This window comes from Pleurodeles waltl, chromosome 10, assembly GCF_031143425.1.
Source record: "Pleurodeles waltl isolate 20211129_DDA chromosome 10, aPleWal1.hap1.20221129, whole genome shotgun sequence".
Classification (NCBI taxonomy): domain Eukaryota; kingdom Metazoa; phylum Chordata; class Amphibia; order Caudata; family Salamandridae; genus Pleurodeles; species Pleurodeles waltl.
The window spans coordinates 11,603,421-11,629,759 of NC_090449.1; the positions used below are offsets into that span (position 1 = coordinate 11,603,421).

General features: G+C 51.3%; 1 protein-coding gene across 3 annotated transcripts in view; it reads right to left on the minus strand.

The window, feature by feature from the left end:
* Window positions 1-332: 332 nt before the first annotated feature.
* The window catches only part of HAUS7 (HAUS augmin like complex subunit 7), a 100,113-nt gene continuing 74,106 nt past the window's right edge, over window positions 333-26,339 (minus strand). For all 3 annotated transcript variants that reach the window (XM_069209377.1, XM_069209379.1, XM_069209378.1), the window contains exons 9-10: window positions 19,557-19,668; window positions 333-2,426 (exon numbers count right to left, since the gene is read on the minus strand). In XM_069209377.1, the coding sequence (XP_069065478.1) occupies window positions 2,347-2,426; window positions 19,557-19,668 (192 nt within the window). In that variant the 3' untranslated portion in view covers window positions 333-2,346. The remainder of the gene's footprint in view (window positions 2,427-19,556; window positions 19,669-26,339) is intronic.

Below are 26,339 nucleotides of genomic sequence, written 5' to 3' on the forward strand. Positions count from 1 at the left end.
GACTGTTTTACAAGGTCACACAACGGTTAAGTTACATTCCTGACACACCTAGGATTGTGAATAGTTTGGGGTGGACAAGTAGCTACATGGAAGGAGCATGTGATGGGCAGACAACTCCACTCCTTTTGATAACTTTAAGCCATTCCAGGAGTGCACAGATTTCTTAGAAACACCGATGCCGGACTGTAAACCCGCCCCAATTATGGTGCCATCATTTCAGCATCGTCAACCACAGATGTGTGCAGCAAACACAACCGGCACCTCAGCGATCCTGTACCCCCTGTGCTGCTAGAAGTACACAGTCGACGACAATCAGGTACTCCACAAGGTCCCTGTGTCACAAATCCAACATTTATTTCCAAAGGTTTCATATCACAAGGTGACCTCAGTACACAACACTGAACAGCCTGGACCAATAACTTAAGGTGCAGGTGTACCGGCCAATGGAAGCGGGGGCTGAAGGTGATCATTTTACAGAAAAATACAAATTAAAAGCCGGCCCCTCATCTGGCAGGAAGATAACACTGGTGGTGTTTGACGCAATAAGGTGGCAGCGCCAAAGTTCACAGAATGCCTGTAATTGAGACGACTGGGTGGGCGGGGGCTACTCCAGATGAACCATGAAGGACCTGAGAGGGCCACATCCTGTTCATCCTCAGAGACGGAATCTCACTGACATACTGCCAGGTGTTAGCGGTCGCCTCCAGTTCTGCCAGGCTCTGAAACAGAGTCCCAGGGAAAAGAACAACTAAAAGGAGTTGTTGGGCACCTGAGACCCTTCGCAGGTGTGGACAAAGCGCAGAGTCGCGCGTATGAGGACGGGAAGGACGAGGCAGCCTACTTTGGAGATGGTGCCACATGTCGAAAGGCTGCTGCTTCAGTGCCATGGTGCCTACTGCACCAGAGGGTGATGGGACCCAACCACAGCATAGGCTGACATTGTCCACAATGGCCACGAAGGTTCCACCCAACCGGCCAGTTGACAATCCAATGCAGTATTAACTTCACTCTTGTAAGAGACAGACAGATAGAAACACACACACACACACACACAACCCCCCCACCCCCCACCCCCCCCTCACCAAACCACCACAAAGCCATTCGTGTCTATTTATCGTCCCAACAGTCTCCGGTGTGGATGAACGTGAAGCAGTGCCATCCCTGTGCCCGAGTACTGCGGTCATGTCCAACATATGACAAGGGGCCGGGAGCCCACCCCAGTCTGCTGCCATGCCAAGTGCTCCTCTACCACTGTGGTAAGTGGTTGGTCAGTGGGTGGAGATGGGTAATCTGCAGCTTCTCAGTACCAGAGGGGTGCAGGGAGCACACAGTGGAGGCAGGGAGCTACAGGAAGAGACAGGAGGCAGATTCAGTGAACGGGCAGGGGTAGGGAACCAAGTGAGAGGTTACTTGGGGGCAAAAATCAGCATGAGTGCTGAGGGAGGAACAAGAAGGTGGACAGGGGTGGTGGGTGGGGAGTAAACAAAACAGAAGTAAGGAGCCAGTAAAGTTTCTGAGAACTGGGAAACGCTAGCAAGTAACATGGGCCACAGTAAAAAAATGTATCCAGAATGGAGACAAAAGAAAAAATAATGCATCTCACCACTTCCAAAAATCTCAATAAATATTATAGAGAAGAAACAGTAAGTTGCTTCGCGTCTTGTCATGTGGGGAGGGGTCTCAACTGACAGAAGTGCACCGCAGGGTGAGATAAACCAGGCAAGAGAAAGCACAAGATGTGTCGTTCGGTGCCACCTGCCCCCTCAACAGCTGAATCAAACAGCGCACAGCAGACTCCTAGGGTCCCTACAGAGCAGCACCCCACTACAGCTTTAGTAATCCAGGGTCTCTTCATCACCCCAGACAAGAGCACCTCACAAAGAGGGCAAGCCACCCGGGCTCCAGGCACAGGAGGCTCACCACCACCAGTCACTTGGCACTGAAACTCTTAGGCCCCTTACTGGATCAAAAGACTGTTCTGTTTTAGGGGCACCCATGAGAGTTTTTAGGAGTCATCCAAATGTCCTCTCTGCAAGAAAGAATCAAATCCAGGTCAAAGGGCGCAGCGTGCTGCCGGATTACTTACAGCCATATTTTCACCAGGAGCAAGGCCTCTGATTTTGTTTCCTTGAAGGTGGACAAGACAATTGCATTCTCTGGTCCCGGGGAAGACTCAACACAGACACTCAAGGAGAAGGTCGCGTGGTTAGTCCATTAGGTGCCAGCTCAGTCAGGTGTACGTTTCATGGAGGGGAGAAGGAGGGTCTGGTTAATGTAGGGGCTCCAGCCCCTATCACCCTCTCCCTCCTACATCAAGAGATGCAACGTCCACTTCCGCAGGCAGAATTAAGACAGGCCTTCCTCTAATGCTTGAAACGTGGCATGGAATTGATCATATCTTCTTCGCAGTTGTTCCATTTTTGAGCCTAAAAATGAAGAAACAGAAGACAAGTGAGTCACTGAAGTCAAACACCAGCTCCCTGACTCTGCCTGCTGGACTGGTCAGGAAATCTAGTCAGACTGAGAGCATGAGGGCAGCGCTGGGAACACTGCATCGTCCCTCAAGCCTTGAACCATCTCTTGATACATGCAAGGTCTCACACCGACCCCTCACACCAGAGGTCTCACACCGACCCCTCACACCAGAGGTCTCACACCCGAGGTCTCACACCGACCCCTCACACCAGAGGTCTCACACCCGAGGTCTCACACCGACCCCTCACACCAGAGGTCTCACACCCGAGGTCTCACACCCGAGGTCTCACACCGACCCCTCACACCCGAGGTCTCACACCCGAGGTCTCACACCCGAGGTCTCACACCCGAGGTCTCACACCGACCCCTCACACCAGAGGTCTCACACCCGAGGTCTCACACCGACCCCTCACACCCGAGGTCTCACACCGACCCCTCACACCCGAGGTCTCAAACCGACCCCTCACACCCGAGGTCTCACACCGACCCCTCACACCAGAGGTCTCACACCGACCCCTCACACCAGAGGTCTCACACCGACCCCTCACACCAGAGGTCTCACACCGACCCCTCACACCAGAGGTCTCACACCGACCCCTCACACCAGAGGTCTCACACCGACCCCTCACACCAGAGGTCTCACACCGACCCCTCACACCAGAGGTCTCACACCGACCCCTCACACCAGAGGTCTCACACCGACCCCTCACACCAGAGGTCTCACACCGACCCCTCACACCAGAGGTCTCACACCAGAGGTCTCACACCAGAGGCTTCAAACCGACCCCTCACCCCAGAGGCTTCAAACCGACCCCTCACCCCAGAGGCCTCAAACCGACCCCTCACCCCAGAGGTCTCAAACCGACCCCTCACCCCAGAGGTCTCAAACCGACCCCTCACCCCTGAGGTCCCTTCACCCCCGAGGTCCCTTCACCCCCGAGGTCCCTTCACCCCCGAGGTCCCTTCACCCCCGAGGTCCCTTCACCCCCGAGGTCCCTTCACCCCCGAGGTCCCTTCACCCCCGAGGTCCCTTCACCCCCGAGGTCCCTTCACCCCCGAGGTCCCTTCACCCCCGAGGTCCCTTCACCCCCGAGGTCCCTTCACCCCCGAGGTCCCTTCACCCCCGAGGTCTCAAACCGACCCTTCACCCCCGAGGTCTCAAACCGACCCTTCACCCCAGAGGTCTCAAACCGACCCTTCGCACCAGAGGTCTCAAACCGACCCTTCGCACCAGAGGTCTCAAACCGACCCTTCGCACCAGAGGTCTCAAACCGACCCTTCGCACCAGAGGTCTCAAACCGACCCTTCGCACCAGAGGTCTCAAACCGACCCTTCGCACCAGAGGTCTCAAACCCACCCTTCGCACCAGAGGTCTCAAACCCACCCTTCGCACCAGAGGTCTCAAACCCACCCTTCGCACCAGAGGTCTCAAACCGACCCTTCGCACCCGAGGTCTCAAACCCACCCTTCGCACCCGAGGTCTCAAACCCACCCTTCGCACCCGAGGTCTCAAACCCACCCTTCGCACCCGAGGTCTCAAACCCACCCTTCGCACCCGAGGTCTCAAACCCACCCTTCGCACCCGAGGTCTCAAACCCACCCTTCGCACCCGAGGTCTCAAACCCACCCTTCGCACCCGAGGTCTCAAACCCACCCTTCGCACCCGAGGTCTCAAACCCACCCCTCGCACCCGAGGTCTCAAACCCACCCCTCGCACCCGAGGTCTCAAACCCACCCCTCGCACCCGAGGTCTCAAACCCACCCCTCGCACCCGAGGTCTCAAACCCACCCCTCGCACCCGAGGTCTCAAACCCACCCCTCGCACCCGAGGTCTCAAACCCACCCCTCGCACCCGAGGTCTCAAACCCACCCCTCGCACCCGAGGTCTCAAACCCACCCCTCGCACCCGAGGTCTCAAACCCACCCCTCGCACCCGAGGTCTCAAACCCACCCCTCGCACCCGAGGTCTCAAACCCACCCCTCGCACCCGAGGTCTCAAACCCACCCCTCGCACCCGAGGTCTCAAACCCACCCCTCGCACCCGAGGTCTCAAACCCACCCCTCGCACCCGAGGTCTCAAACCCACCCCTCGCACCCGAGGTCTCAAACCGACCCCTCGCACCCGAGGTCTCAAACCGACCCCTCACACCCGAGGTCTCAAACCGACCCCTCACACCCGAGGTCTCAAACCGACCCCTCACACCCGAGGTCTCAAACCGACCCCTCACACCAGAGGTCTCAAACCGACCCCTCACACCAGAGGTCTCAAACCGACCCCTCACACCAGAGGTCTCAAACCGACCCCTCACACCTAAGCAATCAAACCTACCCATCTCGCCACACCCGAGGTCACAAACCACCTCTCCACGTGTGAGGTCACAAACCACCTCTCCACGTGTGAGGTCACAAACCACCTCTCCACGTGTGAGGTCACAAACCACCTCTCCACGTGTGAGGTCACAAACCACCTCTCCACGTGTGAGGTCACAAACCACCTCTCCACGTGTGAGGTCACAAACCACCTCTCCACGTGTGAGGTCACAAACCACCTCTCCACGTGTGAGGTCACAAACCACCTCTCCACGTGTGAGGTCACAAACCACCTCTCCACGTGTGAGGTCACAAACCACCTCTCCACGTGTGAGGTCACAAACCACCTCTCCACGTGTGAGGTCACAAACCACTTCTCCACGTGTGAGGTCACAAACCACTTCTACACCACTTCTCCACGTGTGAGGTCACAAACCACTTCTCCACACAGGAGGTCACAAACCACCTCTCCACACGTGAGGTCACAAACCACCTCTCCACACGTGAGGTCACAAACCACCTCTCCACACGTGAGGTCACAAACCACCTCTCCACACGTGAGGTCACAAACCACCTCTCCACACGTGAGGTCACAAACCACCTCTCCACACGTGAGGTCACAAACCACCTCTCCACACGTGAGGTCACAAACCACCTCTCCACACGTGAGGTCACAAACCACCTCTCCACACGTGAGGTCACAAACCACCTCTCCACACGTGAGGTCACAAACCACCTCTCCACACGTGAGGTATCATATTATCCCTCCCCAAGTGAGGTATTGACCCATGTCTCCATGTCAAGCCATCTCTCGACATGTGAAGTCCTGAAACACCTCTCCACGTGTGAGGTCTTGAACCATCTCTCCAGGGGTAGAGGGGAGCAGTACTGAGTAACATAAGCCCCACAGACCAGGGGTAAGGGCCAGGGATAAAGGCATGAGTATGTGCCACCCCCGGGCGGTTTCAACGAGGGGTCATTTAACTCATTCATAGATTTTATTTCACAGGGTGCTGCATTTACCACCGCTGGCATCTTGGCACGAAACAAACAAAATAAAATTGCTTAATTCACGTTTCGCCACTTTTGAAGTGGTCCCAACTTTTTCAAAATTAAGGGAACCAAGGGCCTGATTTAGAATTTGGCAGATGGGTCACTCCATCACAAACGTGACATATCCCCTCCGCCGTGCTACCCTTTCCACAGGGTTTAACGGGATCACAGTACGGTGGACGGGACACCTGTCACGTTTCTGATGGAGTAGCCTCCTCTGCCAAACTCTAAACCAGGCCAGAGTCACAGAAACAGGAAGGAGTTTGCACAGACTTACACAATTCATTCAAGTTCCACAGTGTCAGCAACTTTTTGCTTAAACCACATCTGCTCTTTAAATTAGCTGCAAAGAAACAGGGGATTACCCCTTTACCCTGCCCCCTCCACGCTCCTCCCCACAGACTGGGGCAAACCATATTTAAAAGAAAAAAAGTGTTCTGCAAGGGACTGCTTTTACCTAAATCACAGCAGAGAATCAGACAAGAAAACTGTGAGACTGTCAGTTAATATGTGTGACCAGTGCACGCCGGCGCAACCACGCGGGACCAGTGCACGCCGGCGCAACCACGCGGGACCAGTGCACGCCGGCGCAACCACGCGGGACCAGTGCACGCCGGCGCAACCACGCGGGACCGGCGCAACCAAGAGGGACCAGTGCACGCCGGTGCAACACGCGGGACCCTCTTGGACCAACCAAGAGGGACCAGTGCACGCCGGCGCAACACGCGGGACCCTCTTGGACCAACCAAGAGGGACCAGTGCACGCCGGCGCAACACGCGGGACCAGTGCACGCCGGCGCAACACGCGGGACCAGTGCACGCCGGCGCAACACGCGGGACCAGTGCACGCCGGCGCAACACGCGGGACCAGTGCACGCCGGCGCAACACGCGGGACCAGTGCACGCCGGCGCAACACGCGGGACCAGTGCACGCTGGCGCAACACGCGGGACCAGTGCACGCCGGCGCAACACGCGGGACCAGTGCACGCCGGCGCAACACGCGGGACCAGTGCACGCCGGCGCAACACGCGGGACCAACCAAGAGGGACCAGTGCAGCACGCCGGCGCAACCACGCGGGACCAGTGCAGCACGCCGGCGCAACCACGCGGGACCAGTGCAGCACGCCGGCGCAACCACGCGGGACCGGCGCAACCAAGAGGGACCAGTGCACGCCGGTGCAACACGCGGGACCCTCTTGGACCAACCAAGAGGGACCAGTGCACGCCGGCGCAACACGCGGGACCAGTGCACGCCGGCGCAACACGCGGGACCAGTGCACGCCGGCGCAACACGCGGGACCAACCAAGAGGGACCAGTGCACGCCGGCGCAACCACGCGGGACCGGCGCAACACGCGGGACCCTCTTGGACCAACCAAGAGGGACCGGCGCACGCCGGCGCAACCACGCGGGACCGGCGCACGCCGGCGCAACCACGCGGGACCGGCGCACGCCGGCGCAACCACGCGGGACCGGCGCACGCCGGCGCAACCACGCGGGACCGGCGCAACCAACCAAGAGGGACCAGTGCACGCCGGCGCAACACGCGGGACCAACCAAGAGGGACCAGTGCACGCCGGCGCAACACGCGGGACCAACCAAGAGGGACCAGTGCACGCCGGCGCAACCACGCGGGACCGGCGCGGACCGGCGCAACCACGCGGGACCGGCGCGGACCGGCGCAACCACGCGGGACCGGCGCGGACCGGCGCAACCACGCGGGACCGGCGCAACCACGCGGGACCGGCGCGGACCGGCGCAACCAACCAAGAGGGACCAGTGCACGCCGGCGCAACACGCGGGACCAACCAAGAGGGACCAGTGCACGCCGGCGCAACACGCGGGACCAACCAAGCGGGACCAGTGCACGCCGGCGCAACACGCGGGACCAGTGCACGCCGGCGCAACACGCGGGACCAGTGCACGCCGGCGCAACACGCGGGACCAGTGCACGCCGGCGCAACACGCGGGACCAGTGCACGCCGGCGCAACACGCGGGACCAGTGCACGCCGGCGCAACACGCGGGACCAGTGCACGCCGGCGCAACACGCGGGACCAACCAAGAGGGACCAGTGCACGCAGGCGCAACCAAGAGGGACCAGTGCAAACCGGCGCAACCAAGAGGGACCAGTGCACGCCGGCGCAGGCGCAACCAAGAGGGACCAGTGCAAACCGGTGCAACACGCGGGACCAGTGCAAACCGGCGCAACACGAGGGACCAGTGCAAACCGGCGCAACACGAGGGACCAGTGCACAATGAGGGACCAGTGCATACCGGTGCACCATGAAGGGTCCGTGCACACCCGTGCACCATGAGGGACCAGTGCCTCGAGCTGATTAGTGGAACACAAAGCACCAGAACTGTGTAGAGTGGAGGAACAAGAGGCACAAGCATCCGGTACACACCGGTAGAACACAATGCACCAGTACTGTTTAGAGCAGTGCAACATGACGCACAAGCATCTGGTACACACCGATAGAACACAAAGCACCAGTACTGTGTAAAGTGGTGCAACATGACGCACAAGCATCCGGTACACCGATAGAACACAATGCACCAGTACTGTGTAAAGCGGTGCAACATGACGCACAAGCATCCGGTACACCGATAGAACACAATGCACCAGTACTGTCTAAAGCGGTGCAACATGACGCACAAGCATCCGGTACACCGATAGAACACAAAGCACCAGTACTGTGTAAAGCGATGCAACAAGACGCACAAGCATCCGGTAGAGACCGGTAGAACACAAAGCACTAGTACTGTGTAAAGCGGTGCAACATGACGCACAAGCATCCGGTACACCGATAGAACACAATGCACCAGTACTGTGTAGAGCAGTGCAACAGGACGCACAAGCATCCGGTACACCGATAGAACACAAAGCACTAGTACTGTGTAGAGCCGTGCAACATGACGCACAAGCATCCGGTACACCGATAGAACACAATGCACCAGTACTGTGTAGAGCGGTGCAACAGGACGCAAAAGCATCCGGTACAGACCGGTAGAACACAAAGCACAGGTGCTCTGTTCATTGCCAAGACCAAAAATCAGTCTGGCGGCTGCGTTCTGGATTAATTGCAATTTTTGAACAAGATGCCCTGGTAGACCAACACACAGTGAATTATAATAACTCGGCCTGCTCATGATCAAAGCTTGAATCAGAAGTTGTCTAGACAGTTCCAGGATGAAAGGAAGAGTATTTTTAATTATTACGGTTAGGAAACAGGCGATCACAAGTATTGTGACACGAGGTTCAAATGATGAGTTGGTGTTGAATACAACATCCAGGTGAGGGGTGGTGGTTGTCTGGTTATGCACGGCCCTAATGGTTGAGGCCACCAATAAGAAGACCAACATGAAGGCCTGCCAAACAGAAACACCTCTGTTTTATCTCAGTTTAGACAGAGTGAGTTGGGCATTCATCTAGCTAGCCCCTTGTACGAGAAAGTTTTTTTTTTTTTTTTTAACAGATCTAGTAATGGCTAAGATTCCCTTCCATTCTGATTATTATTGGGCATCATTTACATACCCAAAGAGGTAATCAAATCAGCCAATGAGGAACACAGATATAAATGGTTGGGACTCAGAGCAGATCTGTGTGGCACTCCGTACTGACAATTTATAAAATTAGAGCAAAACAAGGCCAACTGTGCAGCCTGTTTTCTGTTCTACAAAAAAAGATTGAAATCATTGTGAGACAGTGCGTTGAATGTCAATGGTGCTAAGCTGCTCCAACCGATTACAATGCAAGACAGCGTCAAAACGCTGCTGACAGAACAAGAATAATCTTGGGGTCAAAGTTGACTCAACATGGAGCAAGGATTCAAACCGGGACATTTTTCAGTGATTTGGGGAAAGACCCTACTGGGGCTAGGGCAAAGCAGACAACACTGTCTAACCCAGAGGTCTCCGAACTTTTTAATGCCGCGCCCCCCCCAGTTGAAAAACAAAAATCATTGGCCCCCTCCCCCCCTCAGAATTTTTCACAATTATTTTATAAACATGGCAATGTTTAAATATGTCTAAACCTATTTAAACATTGCAGTTAAGTACTGTTACCTTTTTAAAACTGCAGTAACATGCTTCTGCTTAAAACGAAGGCTTGTTATCTGTATAATATTTATTTTGGCCAGAGTCTGGGGCCCCCCCAGGGGTCACTTGAGGCCCCCCTAGGGGGGCCCGCCCCCCAGTTTCAAGACCTCTGGTCTAACCTGACTGAACCGTTGTCATTTCCTGGGGGCATTGGAGGAATGGCAGGGCTGTACCTGGCAAGACTTTGGTTCGATATTCACTTCAAGGAGACGGTAAGAGACCTGGCCAACATAGCTGTAGATGACTACAGGATTGCCGTCCTAATTCTGATGGTCACAGGATGACTTTTCTGCAATCAGGCAAAATACGTCTCGATGCACGTGTGGCCTTTTGGGATTTCTAGTTTCTTCTTCTAAATCTTTCAAAATCTGAGCTATAAGAAGAAACAGATGGCTGCGGAACGCAAACACTTCAATGGTACTGCTAGCTGTTTCTTGTTCTCAGTGACAATGCAGAAGTAAATAACCCAAAGTTCGATGCAAAGGTAAAAAAAATCCTTAATTGTTGAAAGTGCAACTCAAAAAGTTCAAGTGCGAAAGGAAGGAGTGAGTGATAGCAACACTAATATGGCAATGCTCCTCCAAGCTCTGAGAACTTTGTCAAATCTAAGCTACGGTTCAGGTCACCTGATCTCTCCCAAATGTCCAGAACATGTCAAAGACAGCCTGGAACCTTATCTGGTTACCAGAGATGAACACGACTAGAATGGTTTGTTGGTGGTTGCATGCAAGATCGGCTGTCGCAACGTTTCTGACAGTATGGTGGCAGAGCTGCACCCAGCTCTTGTAGATGTTAAAGCGAAGGCCATGGGGGGCAGAAAATAAGCTGCAAATCCGAACAGTCTGAGAGCAGACACCTTTCTGAAAAAGAATGCGTTTTAAAAAGGATATGGAGGGGATCTTACATCACTTCAGTAATTTGTTGAGGTTTAGTTTGAAAGTCTTGGTTCATGTTTCTGAGATGCTGGTTCCTCTTCCAGTGTTCGTAAAGGGTCTATCAGGCTGTGTGGAGGGGGCAATTCTTTGCACCAGAGAGGGTTCCATAGATGGCTTCGTTTTTTTTTTTTAGTCAGGAAATCCTTGGCTTTGCTTTAATAACTACAGCAGAACATCACAGCAGCACTCAAGGAGAACATGCGCGGTGTGAATACAATAAGTTATGAAACAATAGCCGAAGGAATAGTTACTCACCAAGAAGCATGAAAAATTATTACTGGAGAAAAAAAAAATAGGTCACCAAAGTGGAATAACTAGGTTGCGGTGAGAGTAACCAGTAATGGGTTAAATGAAATTAAAATAAAACTTTAGATATTCAATAACCAGTTTGAAAAGTATATTTTAGGGTAATCTTTTTTCACAGTTTAATTATTGAGAATAAAATAATATTGTCTGAACGAAGAAAGGCATTAGATGCCAAGGATGAACCAAGAATCTCCATTAGTACATTTGAACCCAAGAACACAGATAGGGGCTGATGCTGCTCTCCACATTCACTCACCCACGGGCACTGTGCTTCTCTTTGGTAGGGTTGCTTCTTTAGGACAAGTTCTCAAGGCACCAGCCTAACAGAGTGCAGGGCCTCCTCTCTGGAACTAGAGACTTCTCTGGAGCTAGAACACACAGACACTTTGGACACAGCAGTTTTCTTGGTTAAGATTCTGGGGAATTCCCTCATATGAGGGCAGGATTGCACAGCTCTACCACCAGCACCCCAGTGGGCTGGCATTCCGTGCCCTTTGCAACGGGACCTCAGATCATGATGTCCCGGGTCTGCCATTCGCTTGTGGCATTGCAGGAGTCGTGCTGTCCAGCATGCAGCTGCTGTCACTAGCAGGGCAGACTCCGATGCCCCGTGAGTCTGGCAAAGAACCTTCCTTTTAACACTTCTTATATCCACTCCTGGCAGCTCAGGCCTTCAAGCCAGAAGATGGGGCGCTTGTCTTTCACCGCCAAGTAGGAGGGATGCATGAAAGTTGCAGCTCTAGTGGCCAACATGACGCACTTTGAACAAACTGCCTTTTTTGCCTCCTGCAGGACTTTCTGGGTGAGTTTAAGAAGAGGGCGGTGAACCCAAGGAAGACGACCTCGCATTTTTTGATCTGGCAATGCAATCGCTTGCAGATGGCAACAGGGACACTGGGAAAACCAGCCAGCCACTGAAGTCTGGATGGCAGCAGCACTGCTGGGTGTGTCCTCATCTCTGGTGGAAGGAATGTAGAACAATGCCTGGTCCGTGGATGGAAAGAGGAATGTAGAACAATGCCTGGTCCGTGGATGGAAAGAGGAATGTAGAACAATGCCTGGTCCGTGGATGGAAAGAGGAATGTAGAACAATGCCTGGTCCGTGGATGGAAAGAGGAATGTAGAACAATGCCTGGTCCGTGGATGGAAAGAGGAATGTAGAACAATGCCTGGTCTGTGGATGGAAAGAGGAATGTAGAACAATGCCTGGTCCGTGGATGGAAAGAGGAATGTAGAACAATGCCTGGTCCGTGGATGGAAAGAGGAATGTAGAACAATGCCTGGTCCGTGGATGGAAAGAGGAATGTAGAACAATGCCTGGTCTGTGGATGGAAAGAGGAATGTAGAACAATGCCTGGTCCGTGGATGGAAAGAGGAATGTAGAACAATGCCTGGTCCGTGGATGGAAAGAGGAATGTAGAACAACGCCTGGTCCGTGGATGGAAAGAGGAATGTAGAACAACGCCTGGTCCGTGGATGTAAAGAGGAATGTAGAACAATGCGTGGTCTGTGGATGGAAAGAGGAATGTAGAACAATGCGTGGTCTGTGGATGGAAAGAGGAATGTAGAACAATGCGTGGTCCGTGGATGGAAAGAGGAATGTAGAACAACGCCTGGTCTGTGGATGGAAAGAGGAATGTAGAACAACGCCTGGTCCGTGGATGTAAAGAGGAATGTAGAACAATGCCTGGTCTGTGGATGGAAAGAGGAATGTAGAACAATGCCTGGTCTGTGGATGGAAAGAGGAATGTAGAACAATGCCTGGTCTGTGGATGTAAAGAGGAATGTAGAACAATGCGTGGTCTGTGGATGTAAAGAGGAATGTAGAACAATGCCTGGTCCGTGGATGTAAAGAGGAATGTAGAACAATGCGTGTTCTGTGGATGGAAAGAGGACACGTCCAAAGCTAACATGATGCCTACTGCACCGGCTACGAGGGAAGGAGACACCGGCGGGTACGTTGCACCTTTGGTTTGAAGTATTCCCCTGGCACCTTGGGGTCTGACAGAAACAGGGATGAGCACTTACAAGTAGTGAACACCCCAAAACTAAAAGGGGTTGTGTACAGCTTGAGAAAAGTGGAGGCTCATTATATATTTTTTGTGGTTCAGTAGAATCAGTGCCATCAACGTAAATGTGATACAGTCGGGAAAAAGAAGGCCATGGGGGGCAGAAAATAAGCTCAGAAGAGATTAGGCTGGGTAGTGTCATCTTAAAGAGGCATCTGATCCCAGGGAGGTCTGGGATTCCCTGTACAATGGGCTTATTCCATTTGTTCTGAACTAAGCACCTAAAAGACGTTTTTAGGGTTCACTCAGGAAATCCTGATAAGAAGAGCCCCTGCTCCAGTGTCCCAGAAGTAAGAGCGAAGTCTACAAACTACCCACCCTGGGTCAGCCATCAATCTTGAAGTCAAGACATGTGCTCCCTCAGACTCCCACCCATGAATGCACTGGGACTTGTTGTCCAGAGAGAGATTGAGACAGAGCTCAGGTGGGGTAAAACCCTTGCCCAGCTAGGTACAGTAGACAGATTGCAGGAGAGAATGTCTGACGCGCCCTCCAAGGTTAAGAGTGCTGGATCTGTTCGATTAAAGACAACAAAACAAAGACAAGGGGAAATAAGAACCGTATGGGGAAGAAGCAATTCAACTAGGACGTTTTGATCAATTTAAGATTCATGTAAGTCAAAATAAGACACCTGCCTTAAAGAAAGGAGGGGGAGGTTCGGCAGAGAGCGCTATAACGGAGTAACTGAGATGTTACTACAACCTTCTCTAATCTTAGTTTTATGTTGTATATTAATGCTAGAAAGCAAAATATTAAAACCTGTCTCCCCTCTGGACTTTTTCTAACAAAAATCCTTATGAAAGTCACTGACAGAGTAACTGAAAAATGAAACTATCACATTGTTCAGAAGAGGATACCTGCATTTGCATCATGCCCCATTAGATGCCACAGGCTTGTGTGAATACCAGTCACCTGTCAAACCACCGAGAAGACGCTCAGTAGTCCGTCAGAGCGGCTTCTAGAGAATCAACCTCATGTCAACCTCTTAAAGCTCAAACCCTCTTCTGCCACGAACAGAGCAGCTGAGCTTGTGGTCTGGAGCAACATTCTCGAGGCTGCCAACAGCAACCACTCAGCCATCTGTTTCAAGGGCCAGTCTGCCAGGTGTGATATGGTGCACTGCAGAATTCTAACTGGATAGTGGTGGACACAACTTTCAGAGTTTCAAGGAATCTGATTTTATATGGCACCGTTTCATGTTGGTAGCCTTCAAATTCCCTAAAATTGTTCTAGGAGGTGTACCACTGGGCTTACCTCACTCCCTCCTTTAAAGAAACTTACCTTTGAGTCACTTTCCATATCCTTGCCTAGGACACATTCCTGTACATTCAAACAGGACATCCCAGCACCCACGTGCGTCCAATCAACACTTCCAATGAACCCGGTGCCTCCAAGTTATGCATCACAGGAGCTCGCCAGGTTACCCACGGCACCTCTGCATGACCAAAGCAAAGTCAGACTGTTAGCTACAGCACAGACCACACAAACCAACCCTCTAAGTTCCTTTGTCCCTAGAATGCTTTTATTTTGTTATCATTCCGCAACCCTTAAACCTGAAGTGAAAGCAGACCCTAAAGTATTAGCTTTTCAACTACGATTCATCGGGGTTAGTTTCTCCTTGGTGCTCATGCAGCTTTTTATCAAATCAAGCGGAGGCTACGCCAGCATTGTAAATGCAAGGAGACATCAGCCTGGCCTGGCTTCCTTCGAAAGCACCGACTGCACTGCTCGTCCAGGTCACAAGAAGAGATCAGAGCCCTGCGTCAAAAGGATCCCTTGCACATCATACGTGCACGTCTAACCGTGCTCACAGCAAAACTAGGCTTCTTGGCCGCAAGGATTCAGCAATGGGCAGTGATTACACCACATCTGCCACCCCATGTAGGGTTGCTAAGGGTGGAAGGACACCTACAGCACCTGCAGGTACCCTCTGTGAGACTGACGTACGAGAGCATAACTCCGGAACCTTGACTTTGGACCAGTACGTTGCCATCTGAATCTGTAGGTAGCAACCGCAGTTCGATTTTGGGCGCTCAGGTTTAGGGTGTTGAATTTCTTTTTGCATTTTGTGCCATTTTCTGCAGATTCTTGGGTGCCTGGACTCCAACACCGGGGGTTGTCTCACTTTACACGGAATAGCTCAAAGAATTGGACCTCAAGAGTAGTCGCTCGTGGTACAGGCGATGCATGGCAGCGTTGTCCGACGCCTTCCCGGATTCAGCGGGGACGGTAAACACAGCCCATAGAGGGGAAAGCGTTTCCCGAGACCGATGGGATCTGATAGTTCACCAAAGGGTCACACGGTCTAAAGGCCTGATGTTATTCAGCCTTTAGCATCCTGTGTTCGGGGACAGGTCTCAGTCGCAGGAGATGCAATGTTCGGGTTTGTTTTGAGGCTCCCCATTAAAAGCCCTCACGTCTTACATGTCAATATGAAACTGCTATTTTTTAAAAGCAACAGTTGTTCAGGACACCGAGTGAGTTTGTGTATGCCATTGCAGACCTACAACGAAGCCTTGATTAGTCGGCTTCACTCTGGCTGTGGAGTTAAAGCATAACTTGGTTATTAGGTGGGAGCCCCGCAGCACCCGAGGCCTAGAGAAGCCAGTGGTGAAGGTCCAAGTTCACAAGCATCCAAACGAGTAACCCAAGGCAGGAGCAGATCCCAGCACAAAAGGCCCACACCTGCTATGCTAGTCTACTACCAGGAGTATGAATGTACTCAGCACAGTGCCTTGGAATTCATAAACATCAGGAAAGCTGCATCCTTGATGGGCGTCCTACAGCACACTTCTGCGGTCGCTTTCTCAACTTCACCTCAATAAGAACACGCTGATTGTACCAGACATATTCCGTCCTTTCAATTGTAGAGAGCCAACTAAAAGTAGTATTAAATGCAATGAAGCACATGTGGCTGAAAAGGCCACATCACATATTCCGTCCTTTCAATTGTAGAGAGCCAACTAAAAGTAGTATTAAATGCAATGAAGCACATGTGGCTGAAAAGGCCACATCAGTGCCCCCTTAATAAAAATAGTTAAAAACAGAGCAAAGGCTGCATCAAGGCATCAGGTTTATAAGAGAAAAACTGAAAGTGCTCCTTGACAGAATCGAGGGACGCAACCGTCCAAGAATACAGCGCGGTCCGTTATTACAAATTATAGGGTGCCCTGAAATCCCACAGGACACAAAGTGTGTGCGTTGAAAGCAACTGTAAGGAGACCCCTTCTTCTAGACATGAAACAGGGACCGGTCAGGTACATAATGTGCCAATACCAAATATTATGGTTCTTCAGAAAGCTTTTCAAAGTAAGAATTGCAAGTAGTTTTAAAGTAGAATTTCTAAGTTTTAATGATCGCTTTCAGAGGAGAAAAAAGAACGAATGCTTATACAATTGTGCAACAGATTTCCGTTTGCAAAGAAAGGTTTTATAAATTAACTGCTAAAAAAGATTAGATGTGAATTTCACACCTGAATGAATAATGAGCGCCTTGTGTTGGGAAACAGTTCTTGGAAATTAGATATACAATTTGTAGTCCCCCCTTGTGCGATTCTATAATGCGCTCAGCATCGCCGCCCTGGCACGAAGTGAAGGTTGGAAGAAGACAATGGCTTTCGTTTACTGTCTGCAGACGAGCCAACAGGATAACTCCTTTCTCCCTGGCGAGGGACGGCTCGCAACATTTAGAGGTCTCATTGGGTGGGGGATCTCTTCAAAGGTGCACCCCCCCAAGTCTAGCTGATGCACTTCCGGAACTATTGAATGGCAAACGTTCAATGGGCTGTGTTTACAATCTTCAAGATGCCCCAACTCTGTGTCCTAGTTTCCAGTGGCCCCGGGTCAAGCACTGGACCACTGTATGGCCACGAGCTTAGGTAAAGTAAAAGCAAACTCACCCACAACCCACCACTCGAAGGGGAAGGGGAGATCTCACCCAAATGAATCGGAGATATTTTAGGGTCAAGATGCTCCGCATCCACTTAGCCCGGTTACCATGGATCCACGAACTGACGTCCGGCACAGAGCTCATGGTTAAGGACACATCAGTTAAATGTTAAACTTGGCTTAAGCTCAAAGCTGAAGCTGGTGCGTGCCTGGACATTGTGTAGCGCCCAGAGAAGTTACTCTGAAGGTTCTGAATTTCAAAGACTCCTGTCCTGAATCCGACCATTTGTGATCTTTTGTGGTGCACAAATGGGACTAGGAGACTGCAGCTTAATTTCTTAATCCAACCACAACTTCAAATAGTGATAAATCTGAAGCATTAGTTCAGGAGGTGGTACTGGGAAGATGGTGCACTGGAAGGGCGCATTTCCACCAACTCATCCAGGCGTCGAGGTCTCATGGACAGCAGCATGAAAGCTGCCACGACCACAAGGACGGATTATGCCAATCTGTCAGGCCTTCTGTCGGGTTCAGGGTCAGAGAGAAGTTACTGACAAGCATCTATAAGGATTTGCTGTCATTTACCACTTGTGTCCGGGGGCGCCTACACTGTTGGTCTGCACTTGAGCTGACAGTGGTGGGGTTGAGCACTAGAGGCTTTTCTGAGGAGTTGGTGTGGGGCTGTAAACAGTGAGACACCTTAGAAAACTGTTAACACTTTAAATACCCAGGCAGTGCCATGCTTTAGAAAAGAGAAGAAGCTCTCTACAGGCAAGGACTCTAAGGTGGGGGACAATGGCTGACAAGTGTGTCAGTACACACAGGTGTCCATTACCCTGTACTTTGTACTCTTAGAAATACATCTGCCAGTCGAGGTCTAGACTTTCCATTAAGCGGGCACCCATGCATCCTGGGCAGAGTCTGGCTTGGTGAAAACACGTTTGCATTGGAGCTTCAGCTGGCATGGTTTCTGAACCGGAGCACCTAGGAAGCTGATCTGTAATGATTTTGAAATCAGAGACCCCTCCGCCTGCCAACGGGATGCAACCTCAGGACATGATCAAAGCTCAGAATTTGTGTCCTCCAAGGAGGTAGGGAGAGTCGTGATGCTGCAGGCTCGTCATTTTCAAGGAGGAAGGGGGTGGAGCAGCGCCTCGGCGTTTGCTGGAGTGATCTTGTGGCTGTTGGTCAGTCTCAGTCCATCAAGCTGTCATTCACGCAGGCCCCTCAATCAGTTGGGGCATGCCTTTCTGCTCCTGCCACGCGCAGTCTGACCCCTCATCAGCCTCTTTTCTTTCCACACCTGCATTAGGGCATGGCCCTCCCACACTTAGGTCTAGTCCAGAAGGCGAGAGGCGACTTAACAGGGATTCTGCTACTTTCCTTCTTCTCCACAAATGCCGGCGCACAGGACCACTCACAGGGCAAGTCATAACTTGAACAAAGTTTGGCTGAGGATGCCACCACTCATCCTCGGCATACCTGGATTCTCTCCAATCTTGCGGGAGCATTTGTCTTGCTCAAGATACCCAGATTTGAAGAACGTCTGCAGCCGGTTTAGGCCGCATCAGGTAGACGTTCATGGCTCTGGCTGAGGAAGAATGTTGCTAACAAGTAGAACAGAGGGACTGGAGTGGTGTGCTCTACGGCAAGGGCAATATGTTCTCCTAATTGTCACTTCTTTCTGCAATTCAGTTACTTTTATGCGTTGTTGCACACTTTTATGGATCACAAAGTTCCCCAACTCCTTTACTTCTTGGAAACATTTAGGTTCCTTTGGCCTGAGTGATGAACCTTTGACCTTTATTGTGCGCCAAAAACTGGTAAAATAAAAATCAGACAGTAGCCCTCTAAATGTAGGTACCACCCCAAACTTAAAGCAGAGGGTAATAAAAAGAATAATGTTATAACTACACTTCTCTGTCAGCTCACCATTTAAAATCCTACACAAGCCTTTGACACAGAAATATGTGATTTAACAGAAGCTAAAATCCACGAGGGGGAGAAGAGCTCGAACCAAATGTGAGCACCTGGATAAAAGCCTCGATGGTTGAGCTCCTGCTGATTTAGAGCTGTATGTGCACACAAATTCTCCTGCCCCCACCAGCAGAGGCAGTATAATAACACTAATAATATACCAACATGGCCCAGTTTAAATGTATTGCTTGGCCCAGGCTGTGCATGCTACTTGTGGGCTACAGGTCCTCCCACAGTCACCCATGTCAGCAAAGGGGCACCCCACGCTGCCACAAGTGGATGGCCACATTAGGAATTTTGAAATTATGCTGCAGACGCCCCTGGCAGGTCTCCTGGTGGCACCCTACAATACCCCTGTCCACACTGAAGTCCTTAAGAAACTAATGGTGGCATCTGCCTGTTCCTGCCCTAGAGGGGCACAAGAGCATGGGGCGAGGTACTCACACAAGGTCATCATGTTGCTGCTGCCCCAGGACTCCTTCTGGACCTTCCTGCTCTCCACAGCATCCACGATTCTTTTGGAGGTTTCAGTAAACTGGGCGAAGGCCTGCAGCTCCTGCGGGAGGAAAGAGGAGATGGAGCAAAGAGGTTCACAAAGAGAAAAGTGAGGAGATACTGCAAGCAGCATCCTGCACGGGAGCACGGTGCTGGAGCCCCACAAGGGCTGGTCTGTGACCAGGAGAATTCATTCAGGATACTGCAAACCACATCATGAGCAGTGTGGGGCCCCACAAGAAAGTATCAGAGCCTGGGAGGCTGCAGAAATGAGATGAGATCCACAAACTATATCTTACAGGGGAGCACAGTGCTGGAACCCCACATGAAGCAATCGGAGCCCAGGGGAGAGCAGACATGAGATGAAATACCACAAACCACATCACATAGAGGAGCACAGAGTGTGAACCCCACAGGAAGTGATCAGAGCCAGGGAGAGAGCAGAAATGAGGTGAGATACCACATCACATAGAGGAGCACAGAGTGGGAATCCCTCAGGAGTGCTCAGAGCCTGGGAGAGAGCAGAAATGAGATGAAGTACCACAAACCACATCTCATAGACGAGCCTAGTGTGGGAATCCCTCAGGAGTGCTCAGAGCCCGGGAGAGAGCAGAAATGAGGTGAGATACCATACACCACATCACACAGAGGAGTCTAGTGTGGGAATCCCTCAAGAAGTGCTCAGAGCCTGGGAGAGAGCAGAAACGAGGTGAGATACCAGACACCACATCACAGAGGAGCCTAGAGTGGGAACCCCACAAGACATGATCAGAGGCAGTGGAAGTGAGGTGAGAAACCACATCATGTGCAGGGCTGAAACCCTACAAACAGCAAGCCAAGCCCATGAGACGAGGAATTCACGTGACATTCTGCAAGCCACATATTACAGGAAGAGCAGTTTGGAATCTAGAAGGGTTGGACAGAGACTGGGGGACATGGAATCCAGGAGGGAGCTGACAGTCATTATACAGGGGGCAGAATGCTGGATCCACACGAGTGCAGACTGAAACAAGGAATTCATGAGGAATGCTGCATACCACATATCTTAAGGGAGAGTGATGCTAGAAACCCTGAAGGTTTAACTAGAGCATGCAAGATGAGGTATTCTTGGTGAATACAGCGAACCACATCCTAGAGTGAAGCATAGCGCTTGAAATCCCGCAACATGGAAGATAAAGCCTGGGAGATGGGCAGTCCAGGAGGGGACAATACCGACCTCATTAGATTGGGCACCGAGGGTTGGGCAGAGCAGAGGCTCCTGACAATCCAGGAGAGATACACAAACAACATCATTGAGGAAAGCACAGCGTTGGAACCTCACGACTGGACGAAGCCTGTGAGATGAGGGATCCAGGAGAATATTGCAACGTACATAATAGACAGGAGCCCAGTGCAGGGGGAGCACATGAAGTGGACAGATCCTGTGTCAGACCCTGTTCAGGGAAGGCCTGAGGGAAGAAAGCGACCGGTGGGCCAAAACTGTTGTAGTTGAGGTTGTATACCTCTGGTGTCCTGTGCCCGACCGCTAAGCTTGTGCACACAGGGCCAAGTGTGCCCATTCAGCACTTGGCTGTCAGTCTAACGAGGGTGAGCAGTCACAGGCTGCTCAGGGATGCAGTGTGGGGGGGGAGAGTCTCAGAAGTCAAACAACAAACACAATAAATCATATTTACACCATGCTCGTCTTTTAGTAAAAAAGAAGTGCCAGGTGTACTAAATACTGGCTGCAAAAAACCGCTGGTTGCAATTTGCGACTAGTATTTTTGTGACCAGTACAGATTTTTTCAAACCAACCTGTGTACTAATAGGTCAGTTCATAAAAGTTCAGTTCACAGAGGATCGTATTCTGACCTACCTCATGAATATTTCTGAGGGAGTTCGCAAACTATGACTCATGCCTGTTGATGGCCATCACAGAGAAGGTGGTCTGCCAAGGTCAGCAGACCACCAGGTTGGCTTTAGTCTTTAAATAAAACTTTACAAAATTTAAAAAAAAAAAAAAAAAAAAAGACGCAACCTGTTTCCCTTAAAAGAAATGGGACAGAGTTTTTAAAAAGTATTTTTTTGTATGTTTGAAGGTTGCTACAGCTTTGTCTTCAACACACTTTTTTTAACATTCATTTTGCAAATGGCTTAGTAACTATCCCAAACTGGAAGCCCGTAATACCTTCGTGACCCAATTCCTGTCACAAAACATTGGCACATCACATAATATTTCGGTATTTGGAGGGGACACCTACAACTTGCTGCTTCCAAATACAGAATTGCTATTGAGACCCAAACCCATTTTAGGAGCTAGTAAAATGGGTTAGGTAGATTGGAAAAAAAATGTTTTTTGTGGCCGCAGACAGTTATTGGATCTGTTTGGAATCGTTACAACATTTAGTACATGTGGCCCCTGGTACTTTAAAACATGGCAAAATGGAACACTACGTACTGACAGGGGGTCCAACCAGAAGTTAATCTCCTTTCCATGGGCCTTCTCCCACCTTTATGGCGACTTCCCAGCAGTTCTATCTTATGTAGGACTAGGCACAGGTGCAATTCCATGAAGCCACTGCTATATCAGCAGATTAAACTTCAGTTTGAACAGTTCTATAGCTCATTGGGTTCTCACTGGCAACAACAACTTTCTACAGCAATATTATCTTTGTTGGCCTGCTATACTGCATTTCAGTCTGTGTAGGCCAGGACGCACATTACCCGCTCACCAGAGATGCGTATGGCTGGCGCTGAATGGGGCGCTCGTCAGGCTTGCCCTACTGGCGTCTTCTTTGGCGGTGCTCGACCAAAGCGCTGGCCTTGCACCTTACTGGACTGCGGAGGGGATCAGCATGGAAGGCCAGATTGACGAGTGCTTGTCTTCTGCTTCCGGGCTGGGGGCAGATGTCCCACTCTGGCAGCAACGGATGCTGAGGGGAATGCGCTACATTCCAGCAGTGGCAGTGCCAGTGCTTTGGGCATGCTTCACATCACGCTGCAGTTTGGCTTAAAGTTCTTTATGCAGTTCGCCATATGGACCACGTTCTGGGAGACCTTATGATGCCATGACTCAGGTCAGTCCCAGTGACACTCCCACCTGCTGTCGGCTTCTTCTGTGTGGTCCACATGCCAGGAACATGGCTGGGCTTAAATAGGACCACATACATGGTCTCAGATGGCGACCTCCATTACCTAAGACGGAGTCCGGGCCTACATATACAGGAGTTGGACCTTAGGGGCTTTACATGAGTGGGGTTGGTTCCCACCTTTATTCTCATGTTTCAGACAGGGGATGTGGATTCACGGTCTGAGGCGCTGGAACATGTTTGCGGTTGTTTCTTCCACGTCATTTTCTGGCTGCAGTGGAGACAGACCCTCTGTAGAAGGTGATGTCCCCTACAGCGGACACTGATGACGCAGGCTCCAAGCAGGAGTATCTAAAACAGTGGCACGATGAAGTGTGAAGTCTCAGCACCTGGCTGTCATCAGCCTTCCTGAAGTAGCAGTCGACGCAGACCAAAGGGCAGTGCCTGCTCAGAAACATCCTCAGGTTTAACAACAGAATGCCGACATGCCCCTAAACCCCAACCACCCACCAACTGGCAGTGCTCAGGAAAAGTTAATCAGCAATCCGTAGCTAAAAGGTTCTAATAAAATTATAACGTTAGCCCGGTCTCCCTTCTGGCTCACTTCAATGTCTCTACCTTCTAGCCTCAGGAAGTCGGCATTAGACTAACACTGTCTGCAGAGACAGTGACCATCCTCCAGCTTGTGCCATGCTAAACCAGGGGCCATCCAAAATGGATTACACTAATTCTAGCGAATAGCTCACATTGCACATAGAGCTGTCCTGCCATGTGTAGGTCGCACATCACAATGCACACATGCTTTAAACATGCACATAGAATGTCAGCTCAAGGGGGTGGGTGCCACATTGACCTGGAGTGAAATGAGTAGGGTTAAATAGCAAAGCTTTTAGATTATTTCTAAAACTCACTTCAGGGGGAGCAAGCCTGAGGTTAGTAGGAGGGGCATTCCAGAGCCCAGCAGTGCTTCTTGCACCAAGGAGCTTGAAGTAGGCTTTAATTCTCCTTTTTAGATATCCAGGTCCTCTAAGGTCCAAAGCTCTAAAGGCTTAGGCGAGCACCTGAAATTAGCCTCGCCAAACAATAGGCAGCCAATGAACGTGTTGTCAATGGCCTGCTACTGATTGAGAAACAGGATTTTTCAGAATCAGTCTGACAGCCGCTATCTGCACGATGTGTAGATGAGGCAGCTAGTAAGCAGGCAACCTCAAATAAGGACTATTTGCATTCACTAAGGAGTGAATAGTGATCTTACGCGGGTCCTTCGGCACAAGATGTACCATTCTACCAGAGATTTAAGAGTGGCAAAGCAGCTAGCCGATACTCTTTTTACTTGGGGCGCAAAGGAAAGGTCAGAATCGAAGATGGCTCCAAGAATCCTAGCAGCTGGTATAGAGGAGAGCGGGGCACCCAGTTCAGAAGGCCACCAACTGCAACCAGTACCAAAAAAGAGAACCGGTTTTATCGGAGTGAACCCTTAGAAGATTATCCCTCAGACACGAGCTACTGTAATATGATAGCTGGGCCATTAAGTCGTCAGCATAGCAGATTAACAAGTAGATGGGTCGCCCAGGGCGGGAGTGTATGCCATAACCATGCAGGGCACATTTACAACGCATCAACCCGAGAGACAGCACGTGGGAAGAGATACAACAACCATATCAAACTGATGAGAAAAGAAACAGTCTGGGAGATTTCATGGCAGTTGTGCGAACGACAGTACACAGGAGACACCCCACGAGGGGTGAACATTGTGGTAGACGGGAGCTAAGACGGCAACTCCACCATAGATGGAGCGCAAGGGGCAGGGAGAGCATGGGTGACCAGGGAAAGCACGAGAGACCACAACACACACCACTGGGGAGCACAATGTTGACACCCCACAAGGGCAGACACAGCCTGGGAACGGAAACCATTGAGGTTACTGCAAACCATCATCAGGGAAGCGCAGAGCAGAAACTTAATGCGGCACACAGATCTTCAACCAGAGATCAAAGTCTGGGAATGTGACCCGTGGGAAAGAGAAGTGTGGCGGGGCTCAGGGAACCGCAGACCTATGTGTGGTGTAGGGGCGCACGGACCCGCTCCTACTGACAGGTGTGGGTGCTGTGCGCCTACTATTGGATCAATGTCTGGGAATGTGACCCGTGGGAAAGAGAAGTGTGGCGGGGCTCAGGGAACCGCAGACCTATGTGTGGTGTAGGGGCGCACGGACCCGCTCCTACTGACAGGTGTGGGTGCTGTGCGCCTACTATTGGATCAATGTCTGGGAATGTGACCCGTGGGAAAGAGGTCTGCGGTTCCCTGAGCCCCATCACACTTCTATGTGTGGTGTAGGGGCGCACGGACCCGCTCCTACTGACAGGTGTGGGTGCTGTGCGCCTACTATTGGGAGAGTATTTAATGTACACCTAAGAGAAAGGAGAGACTGACAGGTCGTCTGCATCACCAGTGGCGCTCTTCAACAGTGACCCATGGACTATGTGCAGTTAGAGGATGTCCACCTGAGCCGGGATTCACCAACAGCGCGGGCTGGAATCCAGACACATAACTGTACGATTCATATCACCGGGGTCCTGAGCCCAGACGGAGGCAGGCAATGGACTGCGGCGTGGCATCAGTAGAGCTGGAGGGTTTAGGATGGAATCGGTCACTTCTATGGTCACATTCCCGTAGCACCTTTGATGCAGGGCTGGGCACTGCTCCCCTGCACAGGTCTGCAGGATGTTATTTAATGATGGGGCCAGACATGCTCGTCGCCGCTCCTCCCCTGGAGTGCAACCGGGAGACATTCTGTAGGGCACAGACAACGAATGTTGTGCAAGCCTGGGGTCTGCAATAATGCCAGCCACTATGAAGAATGCAAACACAGACCCCAGTGTTTCTGAGCTGAGCCAGGTTATTGATCAGTCCTGGGATATTGAAGACAAGCCGGAATGGAAGCTGACCCGGACTGTGACCTCCTGAGAATCTAACGTGGCCAGTACCTGCAACAAGGTTGCTACTCGGCTACATCGGAAAGTATTGCTCCTTTGCCCCTGTCCTGATAGTAAAGGCCTCTCGTCCTGCCCCAAATGATTCTGAGAGTGACAGGATTTTAAGAACGGCGAAACTTCCTCCTGTTTGAGGATTCTAAGAATTATGACACATCCTACTTACTTCAGCAACATATATAAAGAATAAAACATTCTGTGGAGAGAGAGGTTATTTCCCGAGTCATCCCCTTCCTGGGTGGTTCAGCACTGCATGATGAACCCTCATTTACCTGGTAATTCCCCGCCCACCATCGGCAGCGTTCACTGGTACGTATGTCCGCAGTGGTCATCTGACGTGGTTTGTGACGGCAGGGGGTTACTCATTAAGGGTGTGTGTGGGGGCACTCCCTTTGTTACACCCTTACAACACTCTTTACATGGTATGTGGGTGGGATGGTGCCATACTTACTAATGCGTCCTACCACAAAGTTACAGAGTTGCACAAAGAACCCTTCATGTCTATTTTGTAAACATGTTTCAGCACTATGTGAACGAGGAGGAGGCCAGGCACCTGCATCAGCACAGATACTTCAGTTGTGTCAAACTCACTGTGGCGAGACAGCTCCTATTGTGTGGCGCTCTAAAGACAAATGATATATAGAAATTCGCTCAATCTCCTTGGAGCCGGT